A 17,821-nucleotide genomic window follows, 5' to 3' on the forward strand; every position below is an offset into this window, starting at 1 on the left:
CAGCTCCAGCCAACGCTCAAATGTCTACAGAGCAATTTTATAGTCCTGCAGCGTGAGCCCAAGTCAGCTGACACAGGCCGGCCGCGGGCGCTTTATTGCAGTGTAGATGTACCGTTAGTGACTTAGGAGCCTCACTGCTTAGGCGCTCATGTAAACCCCACTAGGTGTTTATGTGCAACCTGAGACACCTCTGAAAATCTGGCCCTTAGAGACAATAATCCGTCCTTTGTCTGTCTCATGATCTCCACAGAGCAACCGAGGCCCAGAGAGAGATTAGACGTCTAACTACCTTTGAGGATCTGGGCCTACGTGACTCAGACAAGGAGTCAGTAGCAGAACCAGGATTTGGGTCCAGATCTCCCAAGTTCCATTGCTTTAACCGCAATCCCACCCTGCAATCGTCACAGTAGATTGGCGTGGACTGGCCAAGGGAAGCAGGAGAACAGACATGTCTACCAGCATGAGTACAACAGAAGAGTTTTCTGCTCCTTTCTGAACCACAGCAAGGTGCACCTGGGAGTAGGTTTGTTTTTTTCCTCCGGCCCTTCTTCCCCATCCCTTTTGTTCCCACTTTGTTGTGTGCTATTTTCCTTTGATTTGCAGTTTTGCGAAGATCTGGTTTGAGGCAGCATGTGATTGCTCTGCATGGAGCCTCCCCCACTGAGAGCATGATAAGCTAAGACAGTGCTCTGCGAATGTACAATTTAAGCCATGTGGGAGGCCGGTCCAACATCTTGCTCACCAATTAAATGAGTCAATATTGTGCCTGACATAATGTTTGTTTTGTCTTTGTTGCTAAAACTCTTCCATAACAGCTTCAACAATGGCTTTCCCTTTCCCTTTCCCTTTCCCTCTAGGGGGAAGGCCACTGCTTCTGTCTCCCTGCCTGGGCAGCTGATCCAGGACTCCATCTCTTCCAGAATAACCATAGTCCAAAGGACAAGCAGGTCTCCACCCAGTTCCTTTCTCCCAGTCAATACAGCAACACCCAGTGGGGGAAATCAGACCTTCCCTCTTCTGTAAAATCCAGCCTTGGGGAGCTAGATGATGAAACGGGCAGCAGGCCTGACCCCAAAACTCCCCGCTTCTCTTCCTCCAAACCTGCCTCCTTTGCTCTGCTGCATGCCCTGAATTTCTCAGCTCCATCTAGCTCTCTATCTAACCTGCCCTCAACTATTTTAGTATGGCCTTCAGCTGTCTTTTTTAGGCCTTTTCCAGATCCGTGGACTGGTGAGGCTGAAACACCTATGGGTCCCCTAGTTACTTTGTATTCTCCGTCCCTCTGTATGCCTCTCTGTAGACCATTCATAGATTCTAAGGGACCGTTGTGATCATCTGTGATTGTCTGACCTCCAGTATAACACAGGCCAGGAAATGTCCCCCAGATCACTCCTGTTTGCATGGTAGCAGATCTTTTAGACAAACATCCCATCTTGATTTAAAAATTATCAGTGATGGAAAAGCCACCATGACCCTTGGCAAATTGCTCCAATGATTAATTACCCTCACTTGTTTCCAGCCTGCATTTGTCTAGCTTCAACTTCCAGCCATTGGAGCTTGTTCTACTTTCGTCTGCTAGATTGAAGAGCCCATTATCAAATATTTTTTCCCCACAATGGGTCACTTGTCCTCTGACATGCCTTCCCAGGGTTCCTTGCCATGATTGCCTCTAACTCTCATCAGTCCTGGGACTACAACTCCCAGAAGCCCTCTATGCTGGGCAGAAATCCGGCTGTCGTAGGGTTAGTCTACACAGCAGCTGGGAAACGTAAGTCCCAGTGTGGGCAGACGTGCCCAGATTAGCTCTGCTCAGGCTTGTCCCTTTAAATAGGGCTGGCAGCACGGGCTAGCTGCCCCCGGGGGGAGAAAGGCAAGGTTGTCTCGTGGAAAGAAATCTTCACCCTGTCCTTGTGTGAGACACAACGAAGCAACAAAGCGTGATGATATCAGAGTGACTGATGGGCATGTATCTCAGGTACTTCCTTTGGGACAGATCCCTTCCTGGCTTGAAGCAGCATGATTGCGAAGAAGGCTGTAGGCTTCCGGCGCGGTTGGATCTCCATTGCCTTATATCTTGTGGTAAACCATGCTCGGATACCCAACATTGTAACAGAGACTAGCATCTGTGGCTATTTTCACTCATCGCTCCGGGCAAACGAACCCTGCAGAGCAAATTCCAAGCGGCCGTTTGCGGTGAGCCTGACTCAGAGTGGCTGGCCATTGGCAACCCAAAGCATGTGAGCATTACAGAACTCCTGAGTTTCACCCCAGAGGCAGCTGCAGTTTCAGAGGGGCTGAGGGGATTGCCGGGGTGGAGGGGGTGAGGGCTGAGGGGATTGGTCCTGCTTTGAGCAGGGGGTTGGACTAGATGACCTCCTGAGGTCCCTTCCAACCCTGATATTCTATGGTTCTATGATTCTATGAAGTGCAGTGCTGGGGGCATATCCTGTAGGGGATTTCTCACCCTGTAGGGTAAGTGCCATTCACTGACAAAGAGTTCCCTTGGAAAAGGAATTCCTGTGGCATTTTTGAACTCCAAGGGCTCTATTCTCCTCCCCAGAATTCAGCGGGGATTACTCATCATCTACGTGGGAGAATAGCTGTTAGTGCCAGGAAAGCTGGGTTCGGGGTTGAGTCTTGGGCTAGGACTAGGGGAATCCATGTGCAGTTCCTGATTTGCCCACAGATTTCCACGGGACCGTGGGCAAGTCATTTAATCGCTCTGTGCCTCAGTACTGCCTCTGTAAAATGGGGTGATAGTTGGCTGTCTCACAGCAGGCTCGGGGGGATGGTTGTGAGGCCCTCACATGCTGTAGAGATGGTGGCTGTAGAGGCAGCTAGGTCTGTATGGATGCAGTAGCCAACAAGGGCCTGGTTTTCCTCTCAGAGGTGTCACTCAACTCCACAGACGTCGGTGGTGGTACACCGGGGCAGTGGGAGGAGAATACAGCTCTAGGACTCTGTGGGATCTCTCATCTTCGTGTACACATCATCACGTCTTTACTGCACGTGGGGTCCTTTGTCCTGAATCATTATTATTGACATTACGGTAGCTCCGAGAGGTCCCAGCTGAGAAGAGAGGCCTGTGTGCTAGGACAGTGCAGACACACAGCAAGAGACAGTTCCTACCCGGACGAGACAAAGGAAGGATCCTTAACCCTACTTTACTAATGTGCAATTGAGAGATGGAGGGACTTGACCAAGGTCACTCAAGGAGTCTGTGGCGGAGCTGGGAGTTGGACCTACGGCTCCATCTAGCACCTTGACTACAAGGTCATGAAGAGTTTTATTTCTCTTGATATGACAAAGCATTCCAGTTAAAATGTGCTGTCCAGTCAGGAAAGTCTCAGCCCCCTGCTTTCCAGCCAGTTTCTCTCTCTCCTAATCCCCCTCCCAATACCACACACACTGTGTTGAACTGAAAGCACTTGGTGACTACAAGCATGTATTCTTCTCTCTCTCCCTCCCCCCCACCTCTTTTCCTGGGCTTTACCAAGAAATATTTATTAGGTGTCAGGGTGATAAATGAAAAGTCAGATTTTGCGGTGAATTAGTCCAGCCCTGCAGTGGAGTCCAGAGCTATAGCCGCGGAGAGATATTAACTGCTTACCACAGAGAGCTATAAAAACCTCATCATTTTCCCCAGTCCCTGCTCTGTCAGGGGGGGAGGAAAGTGAGCTGGGATGTTCACTCAAGGCAGTTGGGAAGTAGCTTCAAAAATCTTCCTTCGTCTCTGATTGGAATCCAGCAATGCTTTTGGCTTGAATGATTTCACTGGGGCAAGGCAGGTCTTTGCCTGGAGGGGCCAAGGGATGCATAGTGTGGACGTGGCTTTGTTGGAATTGGTGGTCTTCATCTAATTCCTATCCTATATGGTTGTGTCTTTCCTAGCCCCTATGATCCCAGCACCCTGGCATATTTCTCTCTGCTCTCTGGTATTTATTTAATTAATGAATTATTATAATGTTTTCCAAGCTAGATTTCTTAATGTTTTTTAATGAGAGACATGGGGAGTGAAAATATCACAGGCTAATCTACATTTCTAAGGCATGGACCACAGCAAAATGTATACAGCATTCAGTGCCTTCTATCTCTGCCCCCATTGCCTACCCCTTAAAGAGTGACTCGAAAGAAATCCCAGGTCTCCTTAGATCCACATTTGCATTCTTGTGCCATCTCCTGCTCCTGACAGCTGGGACTTGGATTGGCAGCATGGGCAGTGGGCATCCAGACATCAAAGATCTGTGTCCTGGTGCCATCTCTCTTGGCACTTGGCATTGCTTCAAACATCTGAGCGGGAGCTGGACTTCTGAGTGCGCTGGGGACACTGGGAATCAGAGCATTTGCTCTGAGTTTTATGACATATAAACAATCGCAGCTTCTCATATTCATTAAGCCCATCAAAACCAAGACCCTGCTGAGAGCCATGACTCACTCTCTTCTTAGTGCCAGAGACCCTTTAATTACCTCTGTCTCTCTTGAGCCCCCTAGTGGTCGTGCCAGTTTCCCAAGCTGACCTGCGATCTAGTGACGAGTCTCCATTTTGGCTGTCATGCCAAAAGCGGCTTGGATTTGGGTGGACTGGATGGCTCAAAGGGTTCAGATCCACGGACTTCTAAGTTACTCGGTTGAATCCATCTCCAGAGTTTGGGAGCAACACCAAATTACTGTTCTATGGATCTGTGAGAAACAAATTGCTGATTTCAGTCCAGTGCCCAATAGACAGGAGTTCACATCTCAAAGTCAGCATTGCACTTGATGCTAACTGGGCCTTTCATCAGTGAAATCATGGACTGAATGGGTCAAGCTGGCTGCAGAGCCTGTCTCCTAGGACCATCCCATCACTGCAGGGGTAAGATGTTGGTGGAGCAATGTAGAGGAAGCAGGCATTGACTGTGATCATGCTTGTCCCCAGCGGGAAATGTGCTGTCATTTTCTGTTTGGGATTTTGCTGCAATAATTCACTAATGGCTAATAGTTGCCAGTTGATGGCCTGGCGAAATTAACTGTAGAACACACTGGGAAGTATAGGGTTACATTAGACTGAAAAATTAAGGCTCAGATTTTCACAGACCTTAGGAGATTTGGTAACTTTGATGGGAACTGAGCATCCGGTTACCTTAGGCAGCTTTGAAGCGCTCAGCTGCATCACACAAGGTTTGATCTGTCACTTTCAGTGGGTGAAACTCACCTCTGTGCAAAGGGCAAATACAGTACAAACATCCCTCAGAACAAGCAGTTCACAGAACTCAGGGGACACGACCGGGAAAGTCATCTCTTCCATCCCATTGCCAGTAGAGGACCGCACCCGACTACCACGTTCACTGGTGCATCGGTGTAATGCCTGGGTTCTCAACCTACAGGCGGTGACCACTGTGCCCGTCCCATATTTGGGGGGAAGACCTATCAAGATGAGGAGGCTGTAGTGTGGGAAAGTTGGAGAACCGCTGGGTTGGTGCTTTGGCTGGCGAGGCATCCCATACTCCTGGTAGATCCCGTCAGGTACATCTCTAAATCAAAAGCATTTGCAGTGATTAAGCGCAGTGCTCCGCCAGGAGACAGTATATTTGAGGCGAGAGCATCATCTTAGTCCAGGTCATCCCCAGTGCAACAGGCATTTGGCAACAAGTACGCGGATGCCTTCAAGCGCTCCGAAGCAAGAGCAGCAGGGGGATGGGAGCTGGGAAGATTCATAGCCTGCAGCTCGGTTGGCTCTTGGGGTTCTTGACATGTTGCTTCCTCCATTAAATGAAAGTCCACTTCTAATTATGTTCCATAATTATAGCCTTCAACCCACGTGATTTGTGAAGAGAGGGGTCACGACTATCAAGATCACTCTGAAATTGACTATGCGGTGGATATCAGTAAACAGCCTTGCCTGGCTACCAGAGCCTGACAGCAACATAAGGGACTAATGCAAAAAGGCAAGGTACGCAGCTGGATTGATAGAAGCACTGGGGTGGCCTCTGGCCCTCAAAGATATTATGTGACAAGTCAGTGAAAGCAGCACACACCAGGGCGAGCCGTATATTCAGTGTGACAGTTTTCGACAGAGGTTAAGAATCCGGTGGACTGCTATCAACATCAGTGCTCATGCTCCTGCAGGATTCTGCGTTAACTCACAGAGGACTGGGTTCCTTCTCTCTCGTGCCCACGCTGCTTAAAACGGACCTGTCATCTGGAGCAAATTGCCAGGGCTAACAGCCTGTCTTCTGGGCTCGATGGAGTTTTGCTTCCCTAGGTACACGGGGCCCATCCAAGGGACTCTGGCACGGCTCCACAGGTCTAGAACCCAAGCTTGCATAGCTCCCAGCTCCCTGCTGCCACACAAGAGCAGCTGTAGCCTATCTGTGCTCCACTTCCTATGACCTGCTGCTGACACCGACCATGGGAAATTCTGCCGTAAGGGTTTGACAGGCAGCAGCCCCTGGATCCTGATTGGCCCCGTGCTCTATATAAACCCAAGAGGCATTCCAGGAAGTGTCCAGGGAGCAGAGCAGATCTTCTGTAGCTGCCATGACTGTTCCTGCTCTATGCTCTTGAACTCCCGGCTTGACCTTGGCTTGATTTGCACGTCGCCTCCTGACTCGGATTCTGAAACCTGGACCCCAACCCTTGATAGCAACCCTGGCCTGGATCTGACTATGAACCCCTCGGCTACTCCGAGCCCCAGGTCTGCCCCTGCTTTGGCTCTTGGCCCTGACTGCCCTTGTTGGGACCCTGACAGCCCTCAAAGTTGGGCAGCAACAAAGGAACCCTGTGAAGAAAACTGTTCTTCAGGGTTTTGGGTTTCTGGGGCTTCTTCTCCTGTCACCTCTGATGCCAATGGGCGGGCTTGACGCCGATATCACCAAGGGCTGTAAGTGATGTACCTCCTGCTTAAACTCCTAGATTCATAAGGTTCGATTCTCATTTACACTGAGGCCCCTTTACAACGCTCTGTTCATGCTAAAGGAGCTTTGGAGTGGGCGTGGATTACAGCTAGATCCACTCTAAGGTCCTGCTACATTGCTAGAGTGATGTAAAGGGGCCTTAGTGTAAATGACTATCAGGCCTATAGAGTCTAAGCTCAGAAGGGCCCACTGTGATCATCTAGTCTGACCTCCTGCATAGTACAGGCCATACGCTTACCCAGAGATTCCTGCATCCAACCCTACAGGCTGTGGGTCGGTTAGTATATTCTTTAAAAAGACATCTTGTCTGGATTGAAAGTCCCCAAGTGATGGAGAATCCACCAGATCCCTTTGGTGTTCTGATCCAGGGGTTGTTTGCCCTCACTGTTAAATATTGGTGTCTCCCTTCCAGTTTGAATGTCTCAATTTCCGCTTCCAGCCAATGGATCCTCACCGCCTGAAATTAACTATGAGTATGGAGATTGGATGAAAACAGTGATTGTCTTCTAATCCGTAGATCTCCTGGAGACTTAAAAATCAAGTCAACAGTAGCAGAACAAACCCCTCCAACTGACAGCTGGAGATGAAAATTTGGAACATTCCCATTCCCCCTTTTTTATTTACAGTAGTCCCATTGTGGGCCCATTGTGCCAGACGCTGTACAGATACTTAGTAAGAGACAACCTCTGACTGAAAGAGCTTATAGTTTAAACCAGTGGTTCTCAACTGTGGTCCACCGCTTGTTCAAGGAAAGCCCCTGGCGGGCTGGGTCGGTTTGTTAACTGCCGCGTCCGCAGGTTCGGCCGATCGCGGCTCCCACTGGCCGCGGTTCATTGCTCCTGGCCAATGGGGGCTGCAGTAAGGGCAGCCAGCACATCCCTCGGCCTGCGCCGCTTCCCACGGCCCCCATTGGCCTGGAGCGGTGAATCGCGGCCAGTGGGAGCCACGATGGGCCGAACCTGCGGACGCGGTAGGTAAACAAACCGCCCCGGCCCGCCAGGGGCTTTCCCTGAACAAGCGGTGGACCACAGTAGAGAACCATTGGTTTAAACAGATGGAGAATTGAGACACAAAGAAGCTAAGTGACCTTTCCAAGAACTAGAAATTGACCTCTGATCTCCATCCAGTAGCCTAGCTACAAGGCCATTTTTCCTTGTATTTGCTTTGTTGTTTGCTCAGCTGGACATGCTCTGTTATCCCTAAAGCAGTGACCACTATTCATCTACTCTTCCTTGTGCTCTTCAGGAACCTCATATGGATTTTAGTAGATCTATGTACTGCCATGATGTGTGTAATCCATTGTTCTTCTCCACAGTCTAGTGCTGGAATATGGGTCTGGATCACTTTGGGGTGAGTTGACAACTACAAAGAGGCTCCTCCTATTTCAGTGATGCTGAGGAAATGCTACACTGCCTCTTATTTTTCAGACCTTGTTCCTTTATTGTTAACAAGTCACACACTCATTGCAAAGCCCAGAAGAAAATAAAGTGCGTGCATGCGTCTCTCTCAGAATGGTTAGAAACTCTGGACCTGTAAGTGCCAGGCAATATTTAGTCATCAGCACTATTTCTGCTCTTCAGACCATCAGAAGTTTCAATCAAAGCTCCCTGTTCATATGATAGTGTGTATCATGCAGGAGCTCAGGCTAGAACTCATAGAATCATAGAATATCAGGGTTGGAAGGGACCTCAGGAGGTCATCTAGTCCAACCCCCTGCTCAAAGCAGGACCAGTGCCCAACTAAATCATCCCAGCCAGGGCTTTGTCAAGCCTGACCTTAAAAACCTCTGAGGAAGGAGATTCCACCACCTCCCTAGGTAACCCATTCCAGTGCTTCACCACCCTCCTAGTGAAAAAGTTTTTTCTAATATCCAACCTAAACCTCCCCCACTGCAACTCCATGTTCTGGCATCTGGTACCACTGAGAACAGATCCATCCTCTTTGGAACCCCCTTTCAGGTAGTTGAAAGCAGCTCTCAAATCCCCCCTCATTCTTCTCTTCCGCAGACTAAACAATCCCAGTTCCCTCAGCCTCTCCTCACAAGTCATGTGTTCCAGTCCCCTAATCATTTTTGTTGCCCTCCGCTGGACGCTTTCCAATTTGTCCACATCCTTCTTGTAGTGTGGGGCCCAAAACTGGACACAGTACTCCAGATGAGGCCTCACCAATGCCGAATAGAGGGGAACGATCACATCCCTCCTGACCTCTGCCAGCCTGAAAACCTAGGGAGTTGTGAAAAGCACCATGTTCCCTTCCCAGAGATCATGTGAAGTTCTGAGCAATGCTGCAGAGACATCTAGCACTGGAAAGTTTCCTCTGAGCTGCTCCTATCGATCTTGGCCGAGTAGGATACATTTTGACACAGCTGGACTTTGAGGGCTTGACAAGACCTTGGAGGATCTAACTTTTTCCAATCCAAAGTGATTTCCCTCCATCGCTCAGGCCCCTGAAGGGGAAAGCATTTCTTTCCATGACATGCATTTTTCCGTGTTTTGGAAGGATCAGCACAAAAACCCCAATACTGCTTAGATCTTTCTATCAGTAAGAGTAGGATTTACCAAGAATGTCTTTTATTGATTTACAGGGTTCACCTTTATGAACATCTGTACTATTTCTATTTTGACAGAACAAAGCAATATTAACCATGGGGACCATAAATCCAGGGCTGGCTTGGAGAAAGCACCCTTCCCTCACCAGGGTATAAGGTTATACAAAATGCATACTCCTAGAGTTATCATTTATAAACAGGACTAGTTCAACTCCTTTGTTTGACAGGCTTGATTGTGTTTGGTCTGATATATTGCGTGTTATAAAAGGGCACTTTGGCTTTATCTTGGAAGTACCAACCATGCAAAAATTGCATTTGTCCTTTGAACATAATCTCTGCCCACTAGGATTACTACAGGACAATCGATATTCTCTCCTATCGGGTGGCTAGTCAATCATAAAAACAACCCAGGTAAGTCTTTGTTACCATCCCTAGGAGTGGTCAGCAGAAAAGACAGACAACTAAAAATGGACCCAAATCATTCTAGCTGAATATTCCTTTTAATCTGTGAATTAGGACTCATGCTCGGCACTAGGTGTTACTTGACGTGAGGGAATTTCAGTGCAATATTCTGCAGTGCTGGACCCAGTGAAGCTCGCCACGGATGTTATTACATTGTTTGTTGCTGTCGATATAGGTTACTATAGACTTACTTTCTATAAGGATTGAACAATCATTCAGCACACACATTTGGGGGAGTTGTATGGAAACAGGATACAATGTTTGAAGATACAGGAAAACCATCAGCCCAAAAAAGGCAAGCAAGATACTGGGTTATATTACCCAGATGTCCTGAATGCCAAATAAGAGATGTTGCCGTATAAGGCATACAGGATGCAGCAGTGGATGAGAAAGATGACAGAAAATGTAAAGAATTTATAGGAACAGGAACTGCTAAGTGGCTTGGTTTTGCTTTAGGTGGTGTGACAGGGTCAGGCCAGATGGCTACAAGAGAGTGGTCGAAGGTAGATACATTAGTTCCAGGTTAAAGCAGGTCCCTTTTCCCTGGGTAAGATAACAGGGACTATTCCAGAACACTCAGGAACTTTCTAGAACTAATTAAGGCAGGCAGGCTAATTAGGACACCTGCAGCCAACTGGGAAGCTGCTAGAGTTAATTAAGGCTAATCAGGATACCTGGTTTAAAAAGGCTGTCACTGCAGTTAGTGAGGTGTGCGTGTAAGGAGCTGGGAGGGAGAGGATGTGCTGCTGGAGGACTGAGGAGTACAAGCATTAACAGACACCAGGAGGAAGGTCCTATGGTGAGGATACAGAAGGTGTTGGGAGGAGGCCATGGAGAAGTAGCCCAGGGAGTTGTAGCTGTCGCACAGCTGTTCCAGGAGGCACTCTACACAGCTGCAGTCCACAGGGCCCTGGGCTGGAACCTGGGGTAGAGGGCGGGCCTGGGTTCCCCCCATCCCTCCATCCCCCCCAACTCCCTACTTGATACCGGAGGAGTTGACCTGGACTGTTGCTTCCACCAGAGGGGAGGTCTCTGAGCTGGTCCCTGACCCACGTGGTGGATCAGCAGAAACTGTGGGGATTGTTCTTACTCTTTTTTCCCCTTGCTGGCCAGTGATGAGGTTATCTGAGTGAACGGCAGATATGAACCACGAAAGTGGCCAAACTGAGGGCTACTGTGAATCGATGAGACGAGCAAAATCCGCCAATAAGTGTAGGACCCACCAAGGTAGAGGAGGAGCTTTGTCACGGTGGGGAAGAGACTTTGAGGTACCCAAACCGAGATGTGCAGCTTGTCAATGGGAATGTGGACGTGGCTATAGGTATCCAATTGTCATATTGACAAGAGGAACCAGATCTAAAGGTTGGCAACAGCTTTTGGTTCCAAACTTTCCCTTAGCTTTATTTTTAAAACACTGAAAATGTTCAAAATGGAAATGAAACGTTCTGATTTTGTCAAAACAACATTTTGTGCCATCTGCAGTGAAAATATTTTCCACTTCAGTTTGACAAATTTTTTTTTTTTCATTTTCGGCCTGCTCTGAAAATTGCCAGTGAACCAAAAAAACTGTAATTTGCCCAGCACTACTCAGAAGCCTGATTTTAGGTCAGGATAGGTGAGAAGACACACATTTTGCAAATCCCTGTTTGTAAAAAGGCAATATTTGTAATAGCTGGAGCCTGTGCCTATATTCTGCATTACAACTCTTTTTTGTAATGTATTGACCAAAGCTGTGATGTGTGTCCTTGTCGAGTAGATTATGGTAATTTACAACATTGTACTGTGGGTGAAATTAATTGAGGCATTCAAATGCAACAAAAGCGTGCAATGTGAGAAATGAAAGGTGCAATCAGAAATATTTTCATGAGCAACCCATTCTCCTCCCCCACCTCAACTCCCCCCCAAATACAAAAGCTTCAATATATCGGGGGGGGGGGGCGCTGCTGAGAGCTGCACAAGAAAATGCTGTGAAAAAACCAGCAGGGTTAGTTTTACAGGCGCCTTCCTGGGTGTTCCCTAGATTTTTATGGCCAGAAGGGACCATTATGTTCAGCGAATCTGACCTCCTGCAGCACACAGACTTCCACCTGGTGAGTCGTGCAGCCAGCTCGGTAAGTTAGGATTGGATTAGGGCATGTTTTTTAGAAAGGTGTCCCATCGTAGTTTAAAGACTTGTAAGTGATTGCAAATCCACAGCATCCCTGGGTACCCTTTAAACTGAGGAACATAGGACTGGAAGACACCTCCTACCCTCGGATTTATTGCAGGCGACCTGCTGGCTAGTAACCAGGTGACCCCTAGTTCTTGTGTGTTGTGAAGGGGTAAATAACATTGCCCTGTTCACTTTCTCCACACCAGTCATGGTTTTATAGATCTCTGTCACACCCCCAGACCCCGCTTAGTTGTCTCTTTTCTAAGATGAACAGTGCAAGTCTCCCATACCCCTAATAATTGTCATTGCCCTTCTCAGCACCTTTTCCATTTCTAATATATCTTTTCTGAGATGAGGGGACCAGAACTGCACGCAGTATTCAAGATGTGGGTGTACCATCGATTCATATAGTGGCATTATGATGTTTTCTGTTTTATTAACTATTCCTTTCCTAAAGTTCTGTTAGCTTTTTTGACTGCCGCTGCACATTGAACGGATGTGTTTGGAGAATTATCCACAGTGACTCCAGTATCTCTTTCTTGAGCGGTAAGAGGTAGTTTAGACCCCATCATTTTGTATGTATAGTTGGGATTATTTTCTCCAATGTGCATTAACTTTTCACCTAACAACTTTGAATTTCATCTGCAATTTTGTCACCCAGGCACCCGGTTTAGTGAGATCCCTTTGCAACTCTTCACAGTCAGCCATGGACGCAACGATCTTGAGTAATTTTGTATCATCTGCTCATTTTGCCACCTCGCTGTTCACCCCTTTTTTCCAGGTCATTTATGAATATCCCTTTGGTGCATCTGAGAAGCTCACCCTTGCTATAACCTAGGAAGCAGTTGTAAGGAGTTGTAAGCGATCTAGAGTGAACATGTCCAGTATATGATGCCATTTAGCTTCTGGGGACATTGATTTAGCTGGAATAGTCAATTTCCCAAGAATGGAACGATTACCCTTATTATGAATCGATGGCATGCAGTGCTATTAAATGTTTTACTGTTGGCATTAAGAAGCTCTTCTTCACACTGCATTGTTTCAGCCATCCCTTCTACTGTATGTTCTGCCCCTAGTTAAAATCCAAAGCTCCAGATAATTAAGTGTCCCTCTCTCCCATATATTTTTTTAATTGGCTCAAATTTGTACATATCAATGGCCATTGCTTCCCAGCCATTCATCTGAAGGTGAACTCTTGTTCTGGGTTGCACATTAAATTGCACATCGACATAAATTTGCCTAGTTCCCTTTCCCAGAACCTCGCTGATTCATTCATTTTCTACACACACAGCTAAATGCACTTGCCTTGTAAATTGTCTGTGTGCTTCCGTCAGTCTGTGAATTCATGATCAGTCACTGCAGCAAGCAGACCTGAGAGCCCAGTAAAGAAAGACTCGGAACCGGTTAATTCTCAGCTGCTGATGTCTGGGAAAGAGATTGATTGCTTGGTACTCTTTATCCAGTGTATGGTATTTAGGTCAGGAATAATGCACTACTTGGGTGAGAAGGTTTGCTGGGTGCCTCTAGCACCCTAGGGCCATTATCTCAACAACTGCACTCCTTGGAGTGCCTAATTCCACTTAGAAAGTGGCACCATTGATTTTGTGGCAAATATTTCTCAGCTCACTCTGATACAGACCCGCAGTCTCTCACTCCATCCCTCTTTCATGGGAATTGGGTTAGCTATGATGAGAGCTGGTTGGAAAATATTTGGGGGGGGTTTTTCAGCAGAAAGTTTCAACAAAAAAGGGGGGGGGGAATAATTTTTTATTGAAAATTTCCATAGAAATGCTCAACTTTTCACCCAAAAGCTGAAACATTTCAGCTAAAACCCAAACATTTGAATTTGGAAATGCCACCTCGGTGCCTCATGGGAGTCGTAGTTCAGCTGCTGCCTGCCCCCATTGTCATCTTTGGGACAGACTCCTTGGCTGGACTACATCTCCCATGATGCATCATGGTCTTCTGGTAGTCCATGGCCGGAACTATCACAGATCCCACATTGCTTATCTGAACTTCCAGGTTGGGAAGCAGGCTAGAAATCTCACAGGATCAGATCTTCATTGTCTCTAGCTTCTGACCAGATAAACTTTTTCTTAGTCTTTTCATAGACTTGCTGGCCCATGGGATTGGAAACAAGCAATGGAGTGCTTCATTATCGGGTACCAGTTCAAATCCAGCCCAGGTGAGCAGTGTCTAAAAGTCATCAACGGCTGATGACTATTCTGTGGTCCAGCTGCTGTGATTATCCACGGTACAGGTTAGCTTTGTTGGCCACTTTGCTAAGACTGCCAAGAAGACTGAAATATGCTCTTAGCCCTGGTCTACACTAGGACTTTAGGTCGAATTTAGCAGCATTAAATCGATGTAAACCTGCACCCGTCCACACGATGAAGCCCTTTATTTCGACTTAAAGGGCTCTTAAAATCGATTTCCTTACTCCACCCCTGACAAGCGGATTAGCGCTTAAATCGGCCTTGCCGGGTCGAATTTGGGGTACTGTGGACACAATTCGACGGTATTGGCCTCCGGGAGCTATCCCAGAGTGCTCCATTTTGACCGCTCTGGACAGCACTCTCAACTCAGATGCACTGGCCAGGTAGACAGGAAAAGAACCGCGAACTTTTGAATCTCATTTCCTGTTTGGCCAGCGTGGCAAGCTGCAGGTGACCATGCAGAGCTCATCAGCAGAGGTGACCATGATGGAGTCTCAGAATCGCAAAAGAGCTCCAGCATGGACCGAACGGGAGGTACGGGATCTGATCGCTGTATGGGGAGAGGAATCCGTGCTATCAGAACTCCGTTCCAGTTTTCGAAATGCCAAAACCTTTGTCAAGATCTCCCAGGGCATGAAGGACAGAGGCCATAACAGGGACCCGAAGCAGTGCCGCGTGAAACTGAAGGAGCTGAGGCAAGCCTACCAGAAAACCAGAGAGGCGAACGGCCGCTCCGGGTCAGAGCCCCAAACATGCTGCTTCTATGATGAGCTGCATGCCATTTTAGGGGGTTCAGCCACCACTACCCCAGCCGTGTTGTTTGACTCCTTCAATGGAGATGGAGGCAATACGGAAGCAGGTTTTGGGGACGAAGAAGATGATGATGAGGAGGAGGTTGTAGATAGCTCACAGCAAGCAAGCGGAGAAACCGGTTTTCCCGACAGCCAGGAACTGTTTCTCACCCTGGACCTGGAGCCAGTACCCCCTGAACCCACCCAAGGCTGCCTCCTGGACCCAGCAGGCGGAGAAGGGACCTCCGGTGAGTGTACCTTTTAAAATACTATACATGGTTTAAAAGCAAGCATGTGAAAGGATTACTCTGCCCTGGCATTCGCGGCTCTCCTGGATATACTCCCAAAGCCTTTGCAAAAGGTTTCTGGGGAGGGCAGACTTATTGCGTCCTTCATGGTAGGACACTATACCACTCCAGGCCAGTAACACGTACTCGGGAATCATTGTACAACAAAGCATTGCAGTGTATGTTTGCTGGCGTTCAAGCAACATCCGTTCATGTGTTATCCTCAGGAGAGTGAGATATAATCCATGGTCACCTGGTTGAAATAGGGTGCTTTTCTTCAGGGGACACTCAGAGGAGCCCATTCCTGCTGGGCTGTTTGCCTGCGGCTGAACAGAAATGTTCCCCGCTGTTAGCCACAGGGAGGGGGGAGGGTTGAGGGGGTAGCCACGCGGTGGGGGGAGGCAAAATGCGACCTTGTAACGAAAGCACATGTGCTATGTATGTAATGTTAACAGCAAGGTTTACCCTGAAAGAGTGTAGCCAGTGTTTTATAAAATGTGTCTTTTTAAATACCGCTGTCCCTTTTCTTTTCTCCACCAGCTGCATGTGTTTCAATGATCACAGGATCTTCTCCTTCCCAGAGGCTAGTGAAGATTAGAAAGAAAAAAAAACGCACTCGAGATGAAATGTTCTCCGAGCTCATGCTGTCCTCCCACACTGACAGAGCACAGACGAATGCGTGGAGGCAAATAATGTCAGACTGCAGGAAAGCACAAAATGACCAGGAGGAGAGGTGGCGGGCTGAAGAGAGTAAGTGGCGGGCTGAAGAGAGTAAGTGGCGGGCTGAAGAGAGGGCTGAAGCTCGAATGTGGCGACAGCGTGATGAGAGGAGGCAGGATTCAATGCTGAGGCTGCTGGAGGACCAAACCAGTATGCTCCAGTGTATGGTTGAGCTGCAGCAAAGGCAGCTGGAGCACAGACTGCCACTACAGCCCCTGTGTAACCAGCCGCCCTCCTCCCCAAGTTCCATAGCCTCCACACCCAGACGCCCAAGAACGCGGTGGGGTGGCCACCGGCCAACCAGCCACTCCACCACAGAGGATTGCCCCAAAAAAAGAAGGCTGTCATTCAATAAATTTTAAAGTTGTAAACTTTTAAAGTGCTGTGTGGCATTTTCCTTCCCTCCTCCACCACCCCTCCTGGGCTACCTTGGTAGTCATCCCCCTATTTGTGTGATGAATGAATAAAGAATGCATGAATGTGAAGCAACAATGACTTTATTGCCTCTGCAAGAGGTGATCAAAGGGAGGAGGGGAGGGTGGTTAGCTTACAAGGAAGTAGAGTGAACCAAGGGGCGGGGGGTTTCATCAAGGAGAAACAAACAGAACTTTCACACCGTAGCCTGGCCAGTCATGAAACTGGTTTTCAAAGCCTCTCTGATGCGTACCGCACCCTCCTGTGCTCTTCTAACCGCCCTGGTGTCTGGCTGCGCATAACCAGCAGCCAGGCGATTTGCCTCAACCTCCCACCCCGCCATAAACGTCTCCCCCTTACTCTCACAGATATTGTGGAGCACACAGCAAGCAGTAATAACAGTGGGAATATTGGTTTCGCTGAGGTCTAACCGAGTCAGTAAACTGCGCCAGCGCGCCTTTAAACGTCCAAATGCACATTCTACCACCATTCTGCACTTGCTCAGCCTGTAGTTGAACAGCTCCTGACTGCTGTCCAGGCTGCCTGTGTACGGCTTCATGAGCCATGGCATTAAGGGGTAGGCTGGGTCCCCAAGGATACATATAGGCATTTCAACATCACCAACAGTTATTTTCTGGTCTGGGAATAAAGTCCCTTCTTGAAGCTTTTGAAACAGACCAGAGTTCCTGAAGATGCGAGCGTCATGTACCTTTCCCGGCCATCCCACGTTGATGTTGGTGAAACGTCCCTTGTGATCCACCAGAGCTTGCAGCACTATTGAAAAGTACCCCTTGCGGTTTGTGTACTCGCCGGCTTGGTGCTCCGGTGCCAAGATAGGGATATGGGTTCCGTCTATGGCCCCACCACAGTTAGGGAATCCCATTGCAGCAAAGCCATCCACTATGACCTGCACATTTCCCAAGGTCACTACCCTTGATATCAGCAGATCTTTGATTGCGTGGGCTACTTGCATCACAGCAGCCCCCACAGTAGATTTGCCCACTCCAAATTGATTCCCAACTGACCGGTAGCTGTCTGGCGTTGCAAGCTTCCACAGGGCTATCGCCACTCGTTTCTCAACTGTGAGGGCTGCTCTCATCTTGGTATTCATGCGCTTCAGGGCAGGGGAAAGCAAGTCACAAAGTTCCATGAAAGTGCCCTTACGCATGCGAAAGTTTCGCAGCCACTGGGAATCGTCCCAGACCTGCAACACTATGCGGTCCCACCAATCTGTGCTTGTTTCCCGAGCCCAGAATCGGCGTTCCACAGCATGAACCTGCCCCATTAGCACCATTATGCATTCATTGGCAGGGCCCATGCTTTCAGAGAAATCTGTGT

The 17,821-nt window shown here is 48.3% G+C and overlaps 1 protein-coding gene across 1 annotated transcript in view; it reads left to right on the plus strand.

Annotated features, from left to right (window-relative positions):
- The window catches only part of LOC142000571 (uncharacterized), a 35,367-nt gene extending 18,936 nt beyond the window's left edge, over positions 1 to 16,431 (plus strand). Inside the window, exons 2-4 of the mRNA XM_074974955.1 lie at positions 14,156 to 14,240; positions 14,707 to 15,310; positions 15,890 to 16,431. Coding sequence (XP_074831056.1) covers positions 14,728 to 15,310; positions 15,890 to 16,431 — 1,125 coding nt within the window. The 5' untranslated portion in view covers positions 14,156 to 14,240; positions 14,707 to 14,727. The remainder of the gene's footprint in view (positions 1 to 14,155; positions 14,241 to 14,706; positions 15,311 to 15,889) is intronic.
- The last annotated feature ends 1,390 nt before the right edge of the window (positions 16,432 to 17,821 follow it).

This window comes from Natator depressus, chromosome 17 (assembly GCF_965152275.1).
Source record: "Natator depressus isolate rNatDep1 chromosome 17, rNatDep2.hap1, whole genome shotgun sequence".
In the NCBI taxonomy this organism is placed as follows: domain Eukaryota; kingdom Metazoa; phylum Chordata; order Testudines; family Cheloniidae; genus Natator; species Natator depressus.